Below are 24,014 nucleotides of genomic sequence, written 5' to 3'. Positions count from 1 at the left end.
AAGGCTAATTTCAGGGAAGAAATTCAAGTACCTTGGGTCGGTTGTCGAGAGGAATGGTGACCTGGATGAGGAAATACAGCACCGAATAACATGCAGTTGGATGAATTGGAGGAAGATGAGTGGGGGTCCTGTGTGACAAGAGAGTGAGTTGTAAGAAGAAAGGAGAGCGCTATAAGATGGTGGTGAGGCTGGCGATGCTCCATGGTGCGGAGACGTGGCCTATAACCAAGGCACAGGAGAGGAAGATGGAGGTAGCGAAGATGCGGATGTTGAGATGGATGAGTGGTGTGACAAAGAAGGACAGGATAAGGAATGACTACATCAGAGGGACGGTTAATGTGGGACCAATTGGCAAGAAGATACAAGAAAGTAGGCGGAGGTGGTTTGAACATGTTGAGAGGAAGGGTGAGGAGTATGTTGGTAAACGAGTGGAGTATATGGAGTTGGAGGGAAGGAGGAAAAGAGGCAGGCCCAAGCTCAGGTGGAGGGATAAGATGACAGAGGATCTTAGGGAGAAAGGATGGAGTCGAAGGATGCCCTGGTCCGGAGAACTTGGAAGAGGAAGGTTAAAGATTGGTGCGCCGACCCCGTTTAACATGGGATAAGGCAGCGTGAAAGAAGAAGAAGATTTGACTATACATTTCACTATCACCACCATCCACATTACCAGGTCTATAACAACATCCCACCAAGTATTTGATTCTATCCACCTCTATCTCACACCATACTGCCTCAAAAACCACTGGCCCTATTTCCCTCTTGCATCTCTACCTTGTATGGACATAACTCTTTTTCTATCATCAATAGCACTCCCCCTCCCTTTTTACCCCTTCTATCCTCATGAAACATATCATACCCTTCCATCTCTCTTCCTGTCAGGATGTCGTCCTCATCTAACCATGTCTCACTTATTCTGACAATCTTTGGGTGAACAGACGCAATTAGTGCAGCCATTTCATCCGCCTTGTTTCTTATACTTCTAGCATTGGTATACAAACACAACAGCTCATTTCTGGATCTACAGCTAGTTCCACTGATACCACTCGCTCGATGTGATCTCTCCATGCTGGACTGGGGCCATTTCCCTTTCTGCTTCTTCATTTTAGAACCCTTTTCAATTCCATTATATAGCATATAATTCAAGCACTTAATAATATCATCTCATACAGTGATAATACAAGATGTCAAATCGTTTGGAGACTGCAGTCATGTTTTTGCTGTTAAAAGTGGCTAGGTTGGTATGAGCATCACAGAACAAAAACTGAGTGGAATTACAGAACAGGAGACTATGATAAATTAAGGAAATTAAGGTTATGTGTAGTGGCTTGCTTTCAACTTCATCAAAAATAAGTTAGGTTAGGAGGATAAATGAAGTAGGAGGGAGATGAATCATGGATTTATGTAGGAGCTTCTGAGAAAGAGAGTGTTATGGAGGAGATATAAAGAACAGAGTATCCTTCAGCAGCATGAGGAGTATAAGGCCAGGAAAGTGACAAGTGTAGTGAGGAAGGAGAAATTGGCATGTGAAAGTAGATTGACTAAAGCAGTAAAGCAAAATCCTAGAGAATTCTACAATTAAGCTGCCAGTAGAAGAAAGAGTGAATATGGAAAGCTAACTAGTTTTGCTGGAGATGAAACACAGGTCACATCTGTAGTGTTGGATAACAATAGGAAGAAGGACAACAGGCTAAGGGTTAAGGAATTGGAAGTATTTAGAATATTAATTAACCTTGATGTTAATAATGCTACGTGACTGGATGGGATATCACCATATACAGGGTGTCCCTGAATTCATGGCCCAAACATAAGGGGATGGTAGTACACACCAAAACCACCAATATTCGTCATAGAATATGCAGCCGCAAACACAGTGAGGAGTCAGAAATGAAGGATGGACAGACACAGGTTTCCAGAGTGGCATTTATTGGAGATCATTACAACAAATGCTTAAACGTCCACCCACCAACGTTGATACATGCGGCACAATTGTGGAGTAGTGATTGGCATACCTGCTCGTAAACACCAGGCTTGTCATCCACATTGCCGGCTGCGACGAACAGTCTCAGGCTACTAGATCCTCCGTGGACTGCACACAGGCACGTACACGACACTTTTCAAATGTCTCCCCACAGAAAGAAATCGAGATAAGAAAGATCGGCGATCTGGGTGGTCAGGATGGGACCACCACGCCTAATCCATCGGTTCCCAAGTGTGGCATTAAGATGCTGACTCATGTTCATGCTGAAATGGGGGGTACACCATCGTGCTGGAACCACATACGGGGCAGATGGCGACTTGAACATCCTGAAGCAATTCCGACAAAACCTGTTGAAGAAGAATACGGAACATTCGTCCATTGAGGCAGTTCGGCAGTAGGCAGGGTCCAATTAAGTAATCATGCACATGATCCCCGCCAAGACATTGCCTGCGAACCGTTGCTGGTTCGACTGTGGACATGTACCATTGGGGTTCTGGGACTCCCACAAATGCGCATTATGGACATTGACTGTGCCTTCATGTGAGAAAGTTGATTCATCCGTAAAGAGCACATGAGCGGGGAAATCGGGCTGTATGACACTTTGCTGAAGGAACCACCGGACAAAATCCATGTGCAGGGGATAATCAACAGCTGTCAATACCTACACTCACTGCAAATGATAGGGGTGTAGCCCTTCTTCATGCAGTACTCGCCAGACACTGTTCCGATGCACACCCAGACTCCAGGCGGTGGATCACGTTTTTGTGCCTGGGTGATCTGTCACCTTACACAAGATGTCCTTGCTCATTGCTGGCGTTCTGACCATCCGTGCTCGTCTGGCATCATGTTGACTGACATGGAAAGGGCCTGCCTCACACAGCTGACGGTGCAGTCACACAAACATTTTATGATTGGGCACACGGCACATAGGATATCACTCACAGTACAGTCTTTGCGCTTCTCTACCATTGCTTCTATCACTTGTATGCTGTACATCAGGTCCATATCGGCTTTCTCTGCGTTTGTAAACTGCTCCATCTCTTGTTCGGTCAATGTTGAGAATGCTGGGGTTTGGCCTATCCAGCACTTCTAAGCCATGCCACCTAGTCTGCACCCCTACTGGCACCAGCCTGTAGGGGTGCCAGTAGGGATGCATATTCTATGACGAATATTAGTAGTTTGGGTGTGTACTACCATCCCCTCATGTTTGGGCCATGAATTCAGGGACACCCTGTATATTATGGTGAATATGTGAAATACCTGACAATAAATACCCTTGATTTGGTTGTTCAACAGGAGTCTGACAACAAGAATAGTCACATAGAAGAGTGGAAAAAAGGGAAAATAGTTTCACTGCATAAGAGAGAGAGAATCCAAGTCAATAGTGTCCAACTATAGGTTAGTGTGTATATGAGGTGTAGTAGTAAAGCTTTTAGAGAAGCTGTTTTTTATTTATTTATTATTATTATTATTTTTTTTATGTTGAGATTATGCATGAGAGGTTTGTTGATCAACCTATATTAGTACATTATATGGGTAGTGGGTTGGGAAAGGAGAAACTTTAATTTAAAAGCCTATATATTGTATTCCTTGGAAATACACCAGGGGGAAGATTATTCCACAGTACAGGAGTATCAGGGATGAAGGAGGAGGGATTCAAGGTGTACTGTGAAAGGATGTCGGATGGCAGCTGTACGTGTTCCAATGGGCTTAGTACTAAGTGGGGGAATTATTGATGCTATTTCAGATGAACATTTGCATTGGAAATATTTATAGAATACACAAGTTGCAGAGACCAAGCATCTGTGTGAAAGTGGGGGGAGTTAGTTGGTAGGAGATGGGTCATTTATCAATCTAATTGCTCACCTCTATATTGAGTCAAGCATTTTGAGGAAACGTTTAAGGCCCTACTCCAAATGTGAGAGCAGTATTCGGTAGCTAGGTGGATTTGTGATTTGTATAAGGTTAACAGCTGTTCAGAAGTAAAATAACATCTTGAGCAAAAGAGAAATTCTAGTTTTTTTTGGAAGCTGAGGATGCAATGGTTGTGATGTGTTTATGCCAGGAGAGACGATGTCACAGTAATTCCAAGAAGAGAAATCTCATCTTGTCTGGAAATTTGAGTGTTATCAAAATAATACTGGGGGAAAAATGGTTCTTTATTATCAGAAATAAGACAGAACTGGGTTTTACTAGCATTGAAGTTGACGAGGTTATCTGAGCCCCATCGAAGGATAGCTTGAAGATCACAATTGATGGCATGGTGATTGATGTTCTGTAGGTTGAGGTGTGTTGTGTAGAGTGAGGTTTATCAAATGAAAGGGAGAAGTGCAATGTGCTGTCATCTGCAATACTGTGTATATTGGGTTGGAGGTCAACTGAAGTAGGTCATTGATATACAGAAACAAGAGGGTTGGTGAGAGAACATAATCTTGTGCAACTCCAGCAGTAGTTGGATGGTGAGAGGATTAATGTCTACCATCACACATAGCACGTATCCAGACAAGAAAGCTGGCAGTCCAACTGCAGAATTCTTGAGACAGTCCAAATGATGGGAGTTTGCTTTGCAAGCCTTTGTGCCAGACCCAGTCAAAAGCTTTGGAGATATCAAGTGCAACCACTTAAGATTCACCAAATTTCTCTATAGCATTTGTTCAGAGATGGATGATATATGAGAGATCTCCTGTTGATGGGAAATGATGGAATCCATAGTGGTGGTCATTTAATAGCTGAGTTAGAGACAGAATACAACCGGGATTGATGAGAATGATAATATTTTGAAGGATCATCATGGATTTGTTAAGGAGAGGTCTTGGTTTAGTCACTTTATCTTTTTCAATGGAATGAATAGCATATTGGACAGAGGAGATGTTTCTACAGTGCTTTATCCAGATTTTGTTAGAATAGAGAATTTGAGTACTGCATGATAAACTGCTGTTGAAATTGAGCATGATGGGGATGAATAGTTGGTAGCTTAGTTATAGGGATGGTTAACTGAGAGGAGCAGTTGGTTGGGTATGGAAAGGTGGGGGGCAGATTCAGCATCCTGAAGAAAGATGATGATGAGTGGAGTATAGAGTTCTGTTCTGGGACTGATGTTAACTTTATATATCAATGATATGATTCAGGGTGTGAGAGGAGTTGTTCACTTATTTGCTGATGATGCTAAATTAGAAAGAGCAGTTTCAGGAAGTTCTGATGTGATGTTGTTGCAAAAGGATTTGAATAAATGTGCCTTGGGCTGAAGAATGGGGAGTCACTTCATTGTTGCTAAGTGTGAAGTTTACATTGGCCACAGAAGATCCATCCATCTATTCATTGGCATTGTCAGATGCCATATGGTCACTTTATTCTGGAAGCTTTATCTCTCTAAAGACCACACTCCAGACACACTATCCATCCATCCATCCATCCATCTCATTCAGATTCCACCTCTTCCTCTTTTTCTAGGAACTTTACCTTCTATTACTGTTTTGAGAAGTCTTCTTTCCATCCTTTCAATGTGTTCAAAGTATTTCAGTTTTCTTCTATCAATGTCTTTAGGAGCCTTAACGTTGTACCAGCTAATCCATCCATTTGACTGCTTTTCAGTATATGATATCTTCAAGTCTTCTGTGACTATCCTTTTCTTATTAGACTTCTTTAAGTTCCAAGTTTAACATCCATAAGTCACTGTTGGAAAAATAGCTGCATCCAGAATCCTTACTTTTTGTTCTTGTGGAGATGGATTTATCCTTCCAGATTTTAGACAAGTCTCTAACTTGTTTTAGCCATTCCTAATCTTCTTCTGATGTCTTCTGAACAGCAGTTCTTTACATTAATAATAAAGCCCAGGTATTCGAACTTCCTCAATTCTTTCTCCTTTAAAGTACAATATTTCTTAGTAGCTTCTCTGTATATTTCTTTTGAGAACCATAATCTTTGTCTTGCTAGAAATGAGTTGAATTCCTCTGTTTCATCTCTCACTTTATTATAAAACATTAGTAAATTACTAAGTTGTTACCAGCCCTTTACAAAGACATGATGTTCCCCATAGAGCATCCATATTCTTGTACTTCCAATCCTGAATTCTGTCCTTGATTAACTTTTTTCCAGTACTTCTACCATCCCGCCTGAGATACTGATCGGTCTCTAATTTGTTATCACAATCTTACAGCCTCCTTTATTGCAAAGGAATTAATTTATCCTCCTACTCCCTTAGGACATTATTAGACAGAGCAAAGTTTGCGTGTGAAGTAACTTTACGACTGAGACTCATATATAGAGGCTAATGACTTCACATCACTTGCCTTAGTATCCCATAATGCAAAGCACATATTCTTAGGGACATGTATAATGCTATGCATTATGGGAAGGGTCACTACCCAGACTGATTTTGACCTTTATTTAGGTCTCATCAGTGGGAGCCAGACCCAGAAGTGATACCAAGGTTGAAGTAATGCAGAAGTCTTATAAACAAGTAGCCAAAAGGTCACACCTTGTTACTAAAATAAGGCTCCCACTGATGAGACCTCAATAAAGGGCAAAACCACTGTGGGTAATGACCCTTCCCATAAAGCATAACATTATACATGTCTGTAAGGATATGTGCTTTGCATTATGGGATACTAAGGCAAGTGATGTGAAGTCATTAGCCTCTGTATGCGAGTTGCCCAGTCATGAAGTTAGATTAAACCAAGAATATAATTTCTTGGTATATTTAATTTACACTACTGTGTTGAAGAACTTACTTTAATTAACATTAAAATAACTTCCTTCATTTTGATCTTTATATCAAGGTCATCTTCAGGACTTACATTTGTACAGGTTTTGGACCGATGTAAGGACTTTGGATACCTTTTTTTTGTCAATTTAGTGCGTGGTCTGATAGACTTACTTTTCTGTGACGAATACTTGAGGTGTCATTTATGTTCTTCTTTCTGTTTTAGGATTGTAGATTATTGCCATAGTATTTTTATAGTACTGGGAGATGATATTGAGCATTTTTACTCTTTTATTTTTTTATTCTAAATTTCAAAAAAAATTATTTTAATTTTGTTCTGTTTATTGAATCATATGCTTGCTTAAAATCTATAAAGCAGCAGTCAAGATTTCTAATTTTTCCCATATCAGTTGAACTAATTGTAAAACAGTATAGATTGAATCATTTGTAGTTCTCCCTTTCCTGAATCCCATTGGTTCTCCTAAATGTTGCTCATAAGTTGCTTTCATTCTGTTTAGACCTCAGATAAATAATTTGTGCGACTTATTTAGGTTATCAGTCTTTAATTTTCACATTCCTGTTTATAGCTTTTTTTACATATGGGAATTATTATTCTTCCCAATTTCCAGTCTTCAGGAATTTCCCAAGAAGTTAAGACCTGGTTGAATAACTGAATACAAGTTTTCTGTATTCTGGTAAACTAAATATAGAAATAGACAACAGAATCAGCAAAGCTGGTATCGTGGGAAGTCGATTGAATAAATTCATATGGAATAAGAAAGAAATTAGTCGGAACACTAAATTAGCTGTATACAAGACTGTGTTCAAACCAATTTTAACTTATGGATCTGAGAGCTGGGTCAGAAGTAAAACACTTGACCAAAGACTAGAGACCGCAGATATGAGAGTCCTGAGAAAGATTAGAGGCGTGAACAGATGGCATCAATGGCAATATCATATTAAAAAACGAGGATATTAGGAAAGAACTTGACATTGTCAGCATCCAGGAATGCGTTAGCAGAGCTAATCTCAGATGGTATGGTCACTTAAATAGAATGGGAGAGGAAAGATTAGCAAAACAAGTGTTCTCTGCCAGGTTGGCAGGAAAACGACCCAGAGGAAGACCAAGATATAGGTGGATTGATACGGTACAAAGTGCCTTAGACGATAGAAATATAAGATCTGATAATGTTGGAGTCTTGACAAGTAACAGACTGATTTGGAGGAAAATTGTAGATAGGAAGTTAGTAATGATGTAATTTTTTCATGTAGTACTGTCATATCCTGTACACCCCTTGAGGGTACATGGCAGGAATTTGATGATGATGATGATGAAGTTTTCTGTATACAGGTTTTTAAGAAAATTGCTTTTCAGCATTTTTTAAAATTACTTTCGTTTAATTATTTGATAAAAATGCTTTTAAAAGAATGCATTTATTCAGTTATAATTTATTATTCTAAAAATTCCACATTTAGAAAAGAAAAATGCTTGGTGATTCAACATCTACTCAGGTGCTAAGAGATTTGGAAATATCACTGAGGACTAATAATATCGAGTAAGTTGAAATACTACTCTTTGTTATTATTAAACTGTGCTCATTATAGATGCTTCATTACTGCATCTCCATTTTCATTTAAATTTTCATAAAATGTGATTACAATTTTAATTAAATTTTATTTATTCAATGATGTTCATATTTTTGCTTAATATATGTTTGTATTTAAAGGATCACTTAGAGAGTGATTTGAATATGTATTATTCACCTAGTAAAGATATCTGGGTTCAAATACCATTTGTTACCTCGTGAGAACTCCATGGATATTTCACTATAATAATATTAATGTAATTAGAACAGATGAATCCTAATCTTTAGGCTTACACGTTGATTCTCCAGCATCATGTTGTTTAAGGAAATTAACAACATAGACTATAGATAACTCTTAAATATGATTATTACTTCCTATATTTCACCAAAGTTGAATTGCATGTAGGCACACTTCAGTAACAAAGAAGGAACAGGAGAAATACAGGATGACCTCAAGTCCTATAATTAAGCCACCTGCTGACTTTGGTTGGATGTTTTTGCCTGTTGAGCTAATTGTCTGATGATGAGGGTTTCCCATATGAGAAGCAGTTTGGTACAGCCATACTTGTTGGGGTTGGGATGGTTGGTGAAAGCTACAGCATATTTAAGAAAAAGCCTCTTGAATTAAAATTTGCTCCAATTGAGTAAGGTGGCTTTTTTCTAATGGATCCTGTGGCAGGTATCCAGGGCATGGTTTGCTAATCCTGAGTGGTCATAGTGGTGGAAACAGATGTAATCCTGGTGCTCTGATATGAATGTTGGCTGTCCTACCTGTTGGTCCATAGTATGAATAGTTGCAGCTGCAGGGTACCTGGTACATTCTGGGTAAACCCAGAGGTTGTGTATGGTCTTTGAGGGAGCAGATTAGGGTTGCTAGCTTTTTGTGCAGTTTATAAGTGGTCACAAGATTGTGCTTTTTTAAGATCTTCGTTGCCTTTTCTGAGATGTAATGAATATAGGGAATGGTGATGGATTTGCTGTAATCTGTTTGGAAGGAAGGTACATGCCATTAAAATTCTTTTTATTTGATGTGGGTGAGTTCAGTGTCGAGTGAAATGTTATCTGAGCAAATTAATTTTACCTGTTTGACTAGGGTTTTTATAGTTTCACATTATTGAGAGGAGTAGGGTGATATGATATGACTGATCATGGATGTATGTATGTACCTGTGTGTGGGGGGGGGGGTCTGCAGATGATGAAGGTTAGAGATCCATTTTGTTGTCTTATAACTAAGGTATCTAGGAAGGGCAGATTGTTACTTTCAATTTCTGTTGTGAATTAGATCCTAGGATGTTGGCTGTACAAATGAGATAGAAAAATGTGTATGGTGTGCTGGTCATGCAGCCAAATTGACAAATAAAAGCCTGTATTGGCATTGGATAGTGCAACCTTGGCAATAGTTCTAGGCATTAGTGAGACTTGGCTAACATTGATGACAGTTACAGGAATATAATGTGATGGAGTTAGTATTTTCAAAGAGGATATAGTAAACAGAATTGGGGAGGGGATACTGTTGATGATAGCAAATGAATTGCAGCCAAAAAGTTTAGGAGTCAGTCAGGCAGATGGCAGCTCTTTTGAGTTAATCTGATGTTAGATCGAGGACAAAATATAAAATTGCTTGTTGCTATAGGCAAAGGGAATCCCAGGAATAATGTGGAAGACATACATGAGCAGATTAGTATAATGAGTGCCAGTTGAGTAATTATTATGGGGGATTTCAACTTCAGAGATATAAATTGGAAGGAGAAAAAATCACATGACAGGAAGGAAATGGAATTTATGCACGTACTGAGATATAATTACTTGAAGCAGATCAGAAGATCTCTCCATAACTTAGATGACTGCATTGTCTCCAATTGGGGAAAGTGATCATGTGGTATTGACTTGGAATGTAGCAAAACATGTGGAAATTTCAGTTAAGAAGGGATGTGGAACTACAAGGCAGGTGATTGTAATACACTTAGGAGGCAGCTTGAAGCAGTATCATGGCATAAGATCTGCAATGGAAGGATGTTCACAGTACATTGAGGATAGTTAAGGGATATCTGGCGGAAGCAACATCACACTGTTGTCAGGAGGGTAAATCAGGTAGGAGTTGAATGGGTGAGTAGTATCACTAAGCGTGAGCTGCAAAAAAAAACAATGTTATGGAGGTTATACAAGGAGAAAGGTGAGAGCTAACTCATGAACAACAAGGGTCGGACAAGAAAGGTCACCAGCATGGTAAGGAAGGCAAAATCATATTATGAGAAGAAATTAGCTGAACAGGAAATCTGAAAGACTTTTTTTTTTTTTTATGTGGCAAGTAGGAGGAAAAATGATATGTAAGGATAAGCTTAATGAATGCAGATGATAGAGAGGTAACAGAGGCAGACAAAATAGTTGAGTGATCATTTTGCAAGGGTATATCATCCAAGCGAAGATATTGTTATGGCAGTGGTGATGGGAACTGATTTGAGAACAGAAGTTGATGAATTCAAAGAAGTACTTAGGATATTGCAGAATCTGAATGCAAATACATTGTGGTATTGGTGGAATATCAACTCGCATTGGAGGAGAATTTCCAGGGAAATGGTGATGTCTTTGACTAGTCTGTTTGTTAAATTTAAGTCTCTGCTCTGGCAACTCTCAAGAGAGTGGAAAGAGGGCAAAATAATTCCTTTGCATAAAGGAAAATCTAAGTCTGTGGTGGCAAATTATAGATGATCATTATTTCAGGAGTAGTGGTAAAAGTACTGGAAAAGTTGGTTAAAAAGACAATTCACACAATTCAATGGGTGGATAAGAATATAATACTTTATAAGGGGGCAGCATGACTTCATGAAGGGTAGGTCATGCTTTAGGAATCTGTTAACTTTTTATAATAGGGTGACAGCTGAGTTGGATAATGGGAATGTCTATGTGATGTGAAATTGCTGGATTTTGAGGAGGTGTTTGACAGGATACCACACTGAGTTCTGTTAAACAGTCTACAAAAAATAGGGATAGATATGAAACTGGTGATATAGATTAAAGGGTGACTCATGGATAGATACCAAAAAGTAGTATATGGAGGAGCAGAATCCATGAGAAGGCAGGTGACTAGTGGTGTGCCACCACAAGGCTCCTGTGCTTGAACCACCGCTATTTAATTTGTACATAAAGGATATAGGAAATAATTTGAAGGAAGATATTCAGTTGTTTGCTGATGTTGCAAGGTTAGTTAAATAATAGTTAATCAAGGGGATGTAGAGAGCTTGCAGGATGATTTGAATAGGCTGACCGTATTGACAAAACATCCATGATGTTTTGCCATTACTCTCAATTTTTCTAGACCCACCTCTCATGTATCTTTGTCAACAGCCTTTTGTAAGACCACATCTCAAAAGCAGCTATTATTTTTTTATCTGACTACTTTAGGTTCCAAGTCTCACATCCATAAGTTGCTGTTGGAAAAACAACTGCATCCAAAATCCTCAACTTCATTCCCATGGAGATAGATCCATCCTTCTAGATTTTAGACAAATCTCTGACTGTTGTTTTAGTCATTCCTAATCTTCTTCTGACTTCTTCTGAACAGCACTTCTTCACATTTAATAATGGATCCCAGGTACTCAAACTTGCTGATGTCCTCAATTCTTTCTCCATTAAGGTATACTTCTTTCTCAAGAGCTTTCCTGTTTGTATTTCCTTTGAGAACCATAATCTTTGTCTTGCTAGGATTGAGTTGAAGTCCTCTGTTATCACTGATCTTGTTTACTTTATCAAGAATTTGTCCCAGTTCTTCCTTGTCATCACAGAGGAGTACGGTATCATCAGCATACTTCAGATTACTGATCAATCTACCACCTATCCTAATTCCTGTCTTGAGCTTATCCAATGCTTCCTGCATGATGTCCTCCTCATATATACTAAACAAGTGAGTGGAAAGTAAGCATCCTTGCCCAACTCCTTTTCCAACCTGAAGCCAATCAGGTATGGAAAAGGTATGAGAGAGTCTTATTCTAATCATACGTCATTAAAGTATTTTTTTTTTTTTTAATACAGTTAATGAATAACTAATAATATGATATTTCCTTAGTTATATCTTTGTGTTGTTTTATGTATAACACTACGTGGCTCTCACTATTTCAAATCAATCTCTTTTTTGCATTCTATCTTGTAATTAACTGTCATTGTCACTGATGATGGCCTGTAATATTCAGGCTGAAATATATGACTTTAAATAAATGCTGTTTAGTTATTTCCTTGTGTTTTCATGTCACAAGTATCTCTTAAAGAACATTCATTAGAATTATTAAAATAAAAGAATTTCAGCAAACCCATTCAGATCGTAAGATTCATGAAGAACTTTACAGCTGATCATTTGCATGCTATAAAAATAATAGAAAAATGTAATTGATACAACAGATATCTGTGCTTTGCTTTTATGTATTATAAGAAAGTATTTGATGCAAAGCTTATCTCAGTGTTTTAGCCTATGCTTGAACAAGATGAAAATGTTAAATATATTGGAATAATCCAAACTTCTTTGGATTATTCCATCAAAAGTCAAGCAGACATTTGTACAGAAGGGAAAAAAAAAGGAGTGGGGGGGGTGGAGACGATTGCTTCCCACTCACTCTGCAAGTTAAACAACTTGACCCAGTACCCTAGACCTTATACTAGAATGTGTACTCAGAAAATGTCATAGTAAAAACAAGGACATCATTATCACAAGAAAGAAATCGCGCTTTCAGTTTCTGATGATATTTCAATCTTCTCAAAGAATCCAACAAACTGATGTTGGTGATAAATTGGCTGAACATCACAGGCAAACTAGTTAGACTGAAGTGAATTTTATAATAACAGAAATTATAACTCCAAATATTCATGTGTTGTTGGATGTTATCAGCATTGAATTTGCACCAGAATAACCAAAGCATGTTATAATTAGAGATTGAGCCACCTAATGGAGGATGACTTGCCTATTTATCTATTGATAAATGGGCACAATCTAACAATAATTGTTAGATTATGTTATACGAAGCCATATATATATATAGCATATATAACATTATTATAACTTTGTATAGCAGTGGATTATGTTTTACAAAGCCTCTCTACACTGCCATCTCAGTTCCATTAATTAAATTGGAACTGAGATGGCAGTGGAGAGAGGATGTAAGATGATATAATACAGAACTACAATTTGGCTGCTTCTGCGTAGAAATCCCAACTGTAACAAGGGTATTCGTTTGAAATCTTTAATCCGTCTACATGATTGTAGAGAAATAAGATTATAAGAAGTGGGAAGCAGTGCAATGAGGATGGCCTATGAGAGATAGAGAGGAGTTGAGAATATCGAGAGAGGTATTTGCCTCGCAAGAGGTTTACATCTTGTAGTTGTCCTTTTGAATGCAATAGTGCTGTCATTTTTTTCAGAAAAGTTTAGAATTATCTCTGATCAAAGTTAAATACATATTCTCTAGGTGTAAAGTGGTTTTCTCACTTCTTTATAAGAAATGCTGGAATTATAAATATTATCATGTGATCAGCTATTCCTTGAATTTCTATTTTTTTTTTAGCAACCAGATTTTATATACAACACTGTTCTTATTCTTCTTTCGGCACCTGTAGTATGACTTGATATATCATGAACCATTTCTGAGGAATAATTGAAGTTTTCTACTGCTTTGTTACTAGATGCCTGTTTCATTTTGCTGTTATCAGAGCAAAAAATAAAATAATAAAAAATAAATAAAATAAGTAAAAAATAAATAAAATAAGTAAAAAAATAAATAAAATAAGGAAAAAATAAATTCTTAGCCCACCCACTAAATGTACTGTAGGTTTGCAGATAACATTTTGTGGATGGGAGCAACATAAAAATAAAAAAAATCATTTGCATATTTAACAGTGAGTACCGTTTATTTTCATAGCATTTTAAACCAGCTGCAACTCATGTCAGAAATATTAACAGATTATTTTCATGACATCTGTTTTTAGAGTAGAGTTCATGCCCTTCAATATAGTATAATCAGTTTTGCTCAGTTTTTAAATAGTCAAAAAAACATTCCCTGTATACTTGAATATGGTACTGAATGGGTCAACATAGCCTATGTCTGAAGCTGTGCTAGCTCTGCTACAAAGTTTTCTTTCAAGCAGCTTGTGATGTATTCCTTGAAAAGGGTGTGGGGGGGGGGAGGAGAAAATGATGTATAGTTGATAAAGTATGACTGAATCATGATTAGTCAACTTTCTGCTAAACAACACTTATTCAGTTCATTTATATCTTAAGATCTGAATATTTCTATATATCTCAGTACTGTTAAAATAAAACAGCATTAAAGTGCTGAGCATTGCTTTTTTCTGATAAGTATTTTTTTTTTAAATTTCTTTCTAGTGAAATATTCTCAATGAAAATATTTTATTTATAACTTATTTTAATAGTTATAATGTCAAACCAACTAATTTATATATATATATAAAAGATATTTATTAACTTGCTTATATTTTGCTAGATTTCAAACCGGCATCTTCAGAGCACGTTACATATTACATTTAACACATGACAAAGAGGAAGTGAAACAGTTCAAATTATAATGGACAAAAGGGATGTTAGCATCTGCCTTAGAGAACATGAGAAATACATTCGCTATCATTATTATGACAATTCTGGACTGGAATACCCCTTTACGCAGGATTAGATGGAAGAAAACTGATGTGCTTTATAGAAGTTGTTGCAGGTCAGAAAGATTATTTTTAGAGTCAGCCATGGCTGTGAAGCATTCTCCTAACCTGAGCACATTACTTAAGATCAACTCCCCCATATCTGTAATACTTTGTTTTTTACAACATTAGAGCAGGCCAAATTAGGAATTCAAATCTTTTGTCCATTACAATTTGAATCGTTTCACTTACTTTCATGTGTTGACTGCAACATGTAATGTGCTCTCAAGATGGCAGATGGAAAATCAGCAAAATGTAAGCCTAAATATAGTTAATAAACATCTTTTTTTCTATAATTAATTGATTTGGTGTTGTGATACCATTAACATAAGTAATGAATAACGATCAACACCTAACCTTCCATGTTAGAAAATATATTATATTTATCTTGTTTATTTAGCTATGTAAACTGATGTAATTTTTGTTTTATAGGTGGGTTCGAGAGTTTCTTAATGAAGAGAACATGGGATTAGATGTCCTTGTTGATTATTTATCATTCCGGTTATTAATTTTAAGGTGAATACTTCTGAACAAATGCATTTGTTGAAAAGAAAATTATTAGTGATTTGAAAATTTTTCAGCTGTCTTTCTTGTTTTAATAATTTGGCAATAATTTGATTTGGGAACAACAGTTTTATTAAACTCCTATTTCTGTTTAATCTTAAGAAAGATTTATAAAATTTCATATACTGATTATTTCTACATTGCTTGAAAATTGTTTTAAATTTAGTTTCATAATAATTATGAATGACTGTATGTGTGAATGAATGAATATTTTAACTTTTACCTTAAAATTTGTATATGAATTATATATTGTATCTTGTTTTTCTTAATCATATTCAAGAGAATTTGGTTCTTCAACTGTAACATGAGAAGAAACCTACTGAGTTATTTTTTGAACATGGGTAAGATTCCAATGAACAGAATGGCTGAAAGAAAGGCATATTTAGTCAAATTGCAGTTGAAACACAGATGTTGATAGCTGTAGCTCATATTTTTATTGCTTTAGATGAAAATGGAAGGATTATAAAAGATAATTTGGTTGAAAAGTTCCCCATGGAGAAGCACCTGTAAAATAAATAAACAAATACAAAAAAAGACTGTCTGCTGTTATGTCCTCAAAGTAATGAGAAATGTAACAGATTTTAGACAAGTTCTGGTGCTCCACTCAAATTTGTAAACAGTATTGTAAGGTTAGATAGATTTGATACTTCTGTAAAGTTCTTCGGGTAAGTAGTGCCTAGAACTTGAACAGCATGTTTTTTTGTTTCCCCAGAAGAGGAAAGTAAGGTAAATGATAGTTTACAGATGAAAAACAAAATATATGGAGGTATACAAGTTTTACGGTGACTGCATTGCATAATTCAGAAGGCCCATGGGATTGAATTCTGGATGATTGGAGTAGAGCTCCCATGCTACTCATCTATAAAAAGAGAAATAAAACTGGATGTGAGAATTACAGAAGTGGTATCTCGCTAATCTGAACCCTCCAGTAATCAGAACTACGGTTTGAAAGAAAAAAAGTTTTATTTATTGCGTATTATTATTTTGTGTACTATTATTTTTATTTAATTATTATTATTTTAACTATTATTATTCATTTTATTATTATTACAGTACAGTATTTTTTTCATACTGTCGATTGGACGGTTATACTGTAGGCCTATTTTGATTTATTGTATGTTCGTGTTTGCTTGGGAAGCCATCGAATCTGAAGCAATTCGAGCGTCATGGAAAAAACTGTGGCTTTCTAGAATTTACCAAGATAACTAAGGTGATACACCAAAAGAGGAAATTTCAAAAAATTCAAAAAGTAAAACATGAAGAGGCAGTTGACAGTTTTATTAATATGTGTATAGAATGGGCTAAGCAGAATGATATGCCATTCCATAAAATTTTATTGCTAATGCAGCTCCGAGAAGCATTCGAAAAAAGTTTAGCTTCCAAGAAGCAAAAGAAATCAGTGACTTTTTTACAAAGAAATAGAAAAACTTTTTTTGTGTTATTTTGTGAAACTTTTTTTTGTGTTGTGTAAAAGAAAGTGATATTTTTTATGCAAATTAATTATGTACAGAACTATGTAATTTTATTAAATCAGAATCCTCAACAATACAGGTACATACAAACTAAATTTTTTATCAAAATAAACTTTTGTACGGTATTATTTTTTAAGTTTTACATTACAGTACAGTAGCTTTTTTTCTGTCAATTACTTCATTTATTTACAGAATTAAATTGATGTACCATTAGAATCTGATTATTTTTGTCTTAAACGCTAGTTATTGTTGTCTCTTGGGGGGGGGGGGGGATTCGCTAATCCCGACGAGCACGGCTTTTATTAGTTCGGATTAGCGAGATACCACTGTATTTCTCTATTGTGGAAGAGAAGCTTTAGAGGCTGTCAGGATCAGGTTTTCACTTTAGGACAAATAGTTGAGTAATCATGGAAATATAACAAAGATATGTATTTAAGTTTTGTAGATCTGGACAAGGTGACAAGAGGAAAGCTCTTCAAATGCTACAGTTATGTGGTGTAAATGGGACATTATATCGAGCAATACAGAGTCTATATTTACGATGTGAGTCAGCAATTAGAATTGAAAGAAGTACAGGAAGATGGTTTGATGTTAAATCAAATGTGTGACAGGGTGCAAATTCTGTGGGAAGTTTTTGGTATTGAGACCACATTATGATGTAAATAAAGAGTTTAATAAAAAAATAAGCAATTAAAACCCTAAAAATTTCGTAAGTCATAAGACTTGCATCATCAGGGGCACTGGTACATAAGTTTTACACAACAAAAGCTTATTAACAATTAATTACATATATTAGATGTTTTTGATAACTTCATTACTGTTACACCAGAATACAAACAGTAAATTCTTTACTGTATGCATGTTGAAACATTGATGGCTGTTGCTATCACGGTCTGTGGTATGACGCGTGATATCACAGATGGGTTCAAAGAATAAATAGGGTGGGAGTGAAACAATTCCTAATTTACATTAGGAATTGTTTTGCACATTTATCATACCGACAAGACTTCTCATTACTGTCTGTATGCCACTTCTGCATTGGGTGGGCTCACCAACACAAAGCTTCTTGTAGACAGGCTTATACGTTGGTTATGCAATATTAAAACACTTAAGGAATTGAACAACGTAGTTAAGGATATAACACACTTAAACAACCAACACCCCAGGATCAAATTCACTCTGGAAAAAGAGGAAAACAACAACCTCCCTTTCCTAGACACACTAGTCACCCGCCAGCCTAATGGATCCTTGATTCTCTCAGTTTACAGAAAACCCACCTATACAGGCAGATACATTCACCAACAATCCCACCATCCCCCCTCACAACAATATGGAGTAGTGAAAACACTATACAACAGGGCTAAACTAATCTGTTCAAACGACTTGGCCCTAAACACTGAACTAAATCACATCCTCAACACTTTCTCAGCCAATGGCTACCCCCCAAAAAAATCCAAAAAATATTAGAACCCACAAACCACAGATCCCCCCCCCCTCCACAACAAGGATTACTCTAAATCCATCACCATTCCCTACGTCCGAGGCACCTCAGAAAAAATTACCAAAATCTTAAAAAAATATGACCTGACCTCCTGTTACAAACCTTACAGAAAATTGGCATCCCTTATCCACTCCACTAAAGACCAACCACTTCCCCTAGACCTACCTGGTGTTTACCAGGTCCCTTGCAGTTGTAAACTGTCTTACTTTGGCCAAACAGGCAGGACAGCAAATATCAGAATTTCGGAACACAAGGACTACATCCATTTTCACAAATACAGTCATTCTGGACTTGCGGACCATGCTCTGGATACGCGCCACAGAATACGGTGGAAGAAAGCTACAGTGATACACTGTAGCAAATATAAATTTGAAAGACTTTATGGAATCAGCCTCAGCCCTAAGAAATTCTCCAAACCTCAACAAATTTGGTTGTATGCGACTGCCCCAAATTTGGGAGGCCTACATCAGCAGACCTTCAGCCCAACGGCCAAGAACACCTACTTAGCCCGCTAGAGGGCACCATCTGGACTGTTAGGAGAACAATAGCTTCATCTCTTCATTCCCAGTTTCTGTGTTGTAGTGCCTACGTGCACGTAACTTTTTTTGTAAGTTCCTTTAGAAGATGGCAACGTGACGTTGCCGAAATATCGGAAAATATTTATTAAAGTTTAATTTAATTTATATCCTTAACTACGTTGTTCAATTCCTTAAGTGTTTTAATAACAACACAAAGCTTATACAGCATGTTAGGTGCAACTCTTTTGGTAGAATATTATTTGAAGTTAGCATTTATGATCTGCCTTAATGACATTGAAAATTTCAAATGCAATCGAGCAGACATTTATTTCATGTACCGTATATTATCACGTATAATGCGAAAAATTTATGGTCTAAAGTTAGGGGTTCGCATTATATGCGAATCTTAAAAAATATAACATCTTATTAGACTTACACACACACAGTATATACTACCTAATGCCTATGCAACCAAATCTATTTGACCCACTCGCATTCGGCGACCGAGCGCGCATAAAGCCAGTAATGTAAGTAGTGCTAATATCCCGCCAAGGGGGCGGGATATTAGCACAATTATATCGGTTTAACCACAGTTCATTTTAAATATTATTCGTTAAACAAACCTAGCCTGAAAAGCAGCCAACAGAAAAGTAATAAACGTTCATCTTTTGAAGCAGGATTTAAATTGCGTGTCGTGCAGTTTGCAGAAGAACATAACAATGTTGCTATGAGAGAATTTGTTGTAGCAGAGAGTAATATTAGACTTTGGCGTAAGCAAAAAGACAGTCTTGACTTTTGACGATGACGACAACTACTACACTGATGACGCAATGCCTACAGATGATTTATTAATGAAATGTTTGACTCAAAAGATGAAGAAGAATTTAAAGGATTTTGACATTTTGTTTTAAAATAAATATTTCTTTAATTCGTATTGTTTTATTTATAATGTTAGGGAACAAGATTAACAGATCGTATTATACGTGGACATGGCATTTTAGGGCTAAGTTTTCAAACAAAATTTCTAGTTCGTATTATACGTGAAAATATATGGTAATTGAAAATTTGAACAAATGTTAGGGTATTTGTTTTTATTTAGATACTGTGTTTGGCTGTACAACAAAAGGTTTTGGTTGAGTCTATGCTGTATACTTCTGAGGGACATGTTTGAGGGACATATGATAAGCCCTGCCCCTCAATAGTTATTTACTTAGCTAGCAATGTATACAGTTGCTGTTTCTTATTGGTTAGTCATTTATATTTTGCAAACAAATCCCTTTTCATCTATTCATGAGTTTTTTTTTTAATTATTACCATTTTAAATACAAATCTGAAAGTCTAGAGTTTATAGGATCACGTATTCTTCACCCCACCCTAGATACTTACGCCCCTTTCCATAATGTGGGATGAGTTACGATCGAAGAAACCATCACAAAAAGTGGTGTGTCTGATGACACAGGAATGATATTGCCAAGTGCCATGGCACCAGATGGTCAGGTTCACATCAAGAGAGCTACAATCGCCATGTCGTGAACATGTTAAGGAAGAGATCCATAAGAAGATTATGTGGAAGGAATATTGTGAGAATAAGAGTCAGAGGTGGTGTATATATAAAGTGCCAGAAAAGTAACGACTATTGTGCAGAAAGCTAATAAACTTAAGAGAATACTGTCTTTGGTCCTATGGTATCAGTTGCTGAATGGGAAAGATATCAGCAGTCAATGGGAATCTTTGAAAAAGTGGTTAACTGAGGTGGCATCTGAATGTATCCATAGGGTTTGTACAAGAGTAGTACAAAAAACCGATGTGTTGAACTACCAACCTATTGGTATCTCTGGTGTGGTAGTGAAGATTTTGGAGAAGTTGGTAAGAACTTGCATACAGAAATGGGTGGACAAACAAGCTATACTCTTCAAGGAACAGCTTGGGTTTACTAAAGGAAGGTGATGATTAACAATTTGCTAATATTTTATAACAATGTTACAGCCGAGTTGGATAAAGGAAATGGATTGCTTAGACATTTGAGAGGATACCACACGAAAGGCTGTTGCATAAACTGGAGAATATGGGATTGGAATATAAATACTTGACTTGGATCAGTGGATGGTTGACAGACATATCAAAAAGTGGCATATGGTCAGTGTGAATATGCCAGATTTAAGGTGACCAATGGTGTATCCCAGAGGTCTGTACTTGGGGCCATTGTTGTTCAATCTCTACATTAATGACACCAGGAAAGGTCTGTTGTTTGCTGCTGTTTGATGATGATGCAAAGATAGACAGGGCAATCAGGGATGCTATTGATATCCAACACTTATAGAATGATTTGAATAGACTGGAAATTTGGGCAAATGAAAAGGGTTGTCAGTTTAATGTTAGTAAGTCTAAAGTTATGCGCTATCATGCAAAGTTTCCAACGGCATATTATATTAGCAGGGTTATGCTACATGAAACTAATGAGGCTAGAGATCCTGGCATAATGATGGATAGGAATTTCAAGGGTCACATAACAAAAATTGCAAATACGACTCAGAGAATAATTGCTATGTTGAAGAATTTTGACTTGTAATCATCATCAAATTCCTACCATGTAGCCTCAAGGGGTGTACAGGATATGATAGTACTACATGAAAAATTTACATCATTACTAACTTCCTATCTACAATTTTCCTCCAAATCAGTCTGTTACTTGTCAAGACTCCAACATAATGAGTTCTTATATTTATGTCATCTAAGGCACTTTGTACCCTATCAAACCACCTATATCTTGGTCTTCCTCTGGGTCGTTTTCCTGCCAACCTGGCAGAGAACACTTGTTTTGCTAATCTTTCCTCGCCCATTCTGTTTAAGTGACCATACCACCTGAGATTAGCTCTGCTAATGCTTTCCTGGATGCTGACAATGTCAAGGTCTTTCCTAATATCCTCATTTTTAATATGATATTGCCATTGATACCATCTGTTCACCCCTCTAATCTTTCTCAGGACTCTCATATCTGCGGTCTCTAGTCTTTGGTCAAGTGTTTTACTTCTGACCCAGCTCTCAGATCCATAAGTTAAAATTGATTTGAACACTGTCTTGCATACAGCTTTATATTTTGTATACAGAAATTTAGTGTTCTGACTAATTTCTCTCTTATTCCATATGAATTTATTCAATTGACTTCCTACCATACCAGCTTTGTTCATTCTGTTGTCTATTTCCATATTTAATTTACCATCTTCAAGGAAACAAGCAGTGATTAGCACAGTGGTAAAAAAACACTCAACAGGCATACAGTCAGGAATATATATCCATACGTGTAGAAAAAGCCATCAAAGGCTTGAAATGTGGAAAGGCAGATGATATTCGACCAGAAATACTGAAGTATGGTGGTATAAAAGTCTTGCAGTGGCTGCAACTGTATAGTTCAGAAGGCATTGGCAGAGGGACGAATTCCTGATGATTGGAGTAGAGCTCTCATAGTACCCATATATAAAAAAGGAAATAAAACTGAATGTGAGAATTACAGAGGTATTTCCCTACTGAGTGTTCATGGTAAGATATATGCAAGTATACTTGAGAAACGGTTGAGAAGAATTGTAGAAAAAAAACTTGGTGAAGAACAAGCTGGATTCCGGCCAAATAGAGGCTCTCAGGATCAGATCTTCACTTTACCACAAATAGTTGAGAAAGCATGGGAATATAACAAAGATCTGTATTTAAGTTTTGTCGATCTGGAAAAGGCATATGACAAGGTGCCAAGAGAGAAGCTATTCAATATGCTACAGTTATATGGTGTCAATGGGGCATTATATAAAGCAATACTTAGTCTTTATTTCAGTTGTAAGTCAGTAGTTAGAATTGAAGGAAGTACATGAAGATGGTTTAATGTTAAATCTGGTGTGAGACAAGGATGTACATTATCCTCTCTGTTATTCATTGTCTATATGGATCACATTATGAAGGAAAGTGGTATTAAACATGATATCAAAATTGGAGATGTTACTGTCAGCTCTTTGCTTTTTGCGGACGATGTTATACTTTTCAATAAATCCGCTACAATTTTGCAAGAGTCCCTGACTAAATTGAATAACTGTTGTAATAGATATGGTATGAAGGTCAGCATTAAAAAGAAAAAGATAATGAAAAAAGGTAGAATTGTTGAAAATGTCATTATGTTGTGAACGGGGAACCTGTGGAACAAGTAAACATTTCAGCTACTTAGGCACGATTTTTACTGTTGAGTGTTTTTTTACCACTGTGCTAATCACTGCTTGTTTCCTTTAGCAATTTCTCAAAGTAATTACTCCATACTTCAAGGATATCTTTTTCTCCCATTTTCATGTCACCTTTATCATCTCTAACTCCTTTTACAGTACTCTTTTCTCCATTTCTAAGCTTCTTCAATAACCTCGAAAATATTTTGCCACCTTCTTGATATTTATTTTCTATGTTCTTGCCAAAGTTCTCCCATGACTTTCGTTTAGCTTTCTTACATTTGTCTCTGTATTCTCTAAGAGCACCAGCTGACTTATTTGCCAGGAATTTTTAATATGCTTTCTTCTTTTCCTTCACTGCCTCTTTAACTTCCTGTGTCCACCATGGAGTTCTGATTTTTCTATCCTTGCAGACAACCTCACCACATTCCTCTCTGGCTGAATCAATCAAGGTTTTCTTCAAGGCTTGCCACTGAATCTCTAAAGTTTGGTTCCTGTTCTCAAACTCTTTCATTTTTTCTTCAATAATCTTTGTGTATTTTAGTCTACGGCTCACATCTGAGAGCCTGCTCAAATTTTATTTGCTTTAAAACTTTCTTACATGTTATTGTTTTCAATATGAAATTCAATTTTATCCTGCTCAATACTAAATAGTGATCACTTCCAATTTCAAATCCTCTGTACACTTTGGTGTCCTGCAAAAGGGAGAAAACATTACTATCAACAATAACATAGTCAATGAGACTTTTCTTATTCCTTGCCTCTTCTCTCCATGTGAATTTGTGCACATTTTTATGTTTG

At 36.6% G+C, this 24,014-nt stretch overlaps 1 protein-coding gene across 1 annotated transcript in view; it reads left to right on the top strand.

Annotated features, from left to right (window-relative positions):
- Positions 1–24,014, top strand: part of Frl (formin-like protein) — a 516,064-nt gene that overhangs the window by 157,649 nt on the left and 334,401 nt on the right. The window contains 2 exon segments of the mRNA XM_090412395.1: positions 8,157–8,236; positions 15,392–15,475. Of these exon segments, the coding sequence (XP_090268521.1) occupies positions 8,157–8,236; positions 15,392–15,475 (164 nt within the window).

This window comes from Typopeltis vanoorti, chromosome 22, assembly GCF_054136105.1.
Source record: "Typopeltis vanoorti isolate ZY-2024b chromosome 22, IOZ_Tvanoo_1.0, whole genome shotgun sequence".
NCBI lineage: Eukaryota > Metazoa > Arthropoda > Arachnida > Uropygi > Thelyphonidae > Typopeltis > Typopeltis vanoorti.
This window is presented reverse-complemented; position numbering and strand designations above follow the sequence as displayed.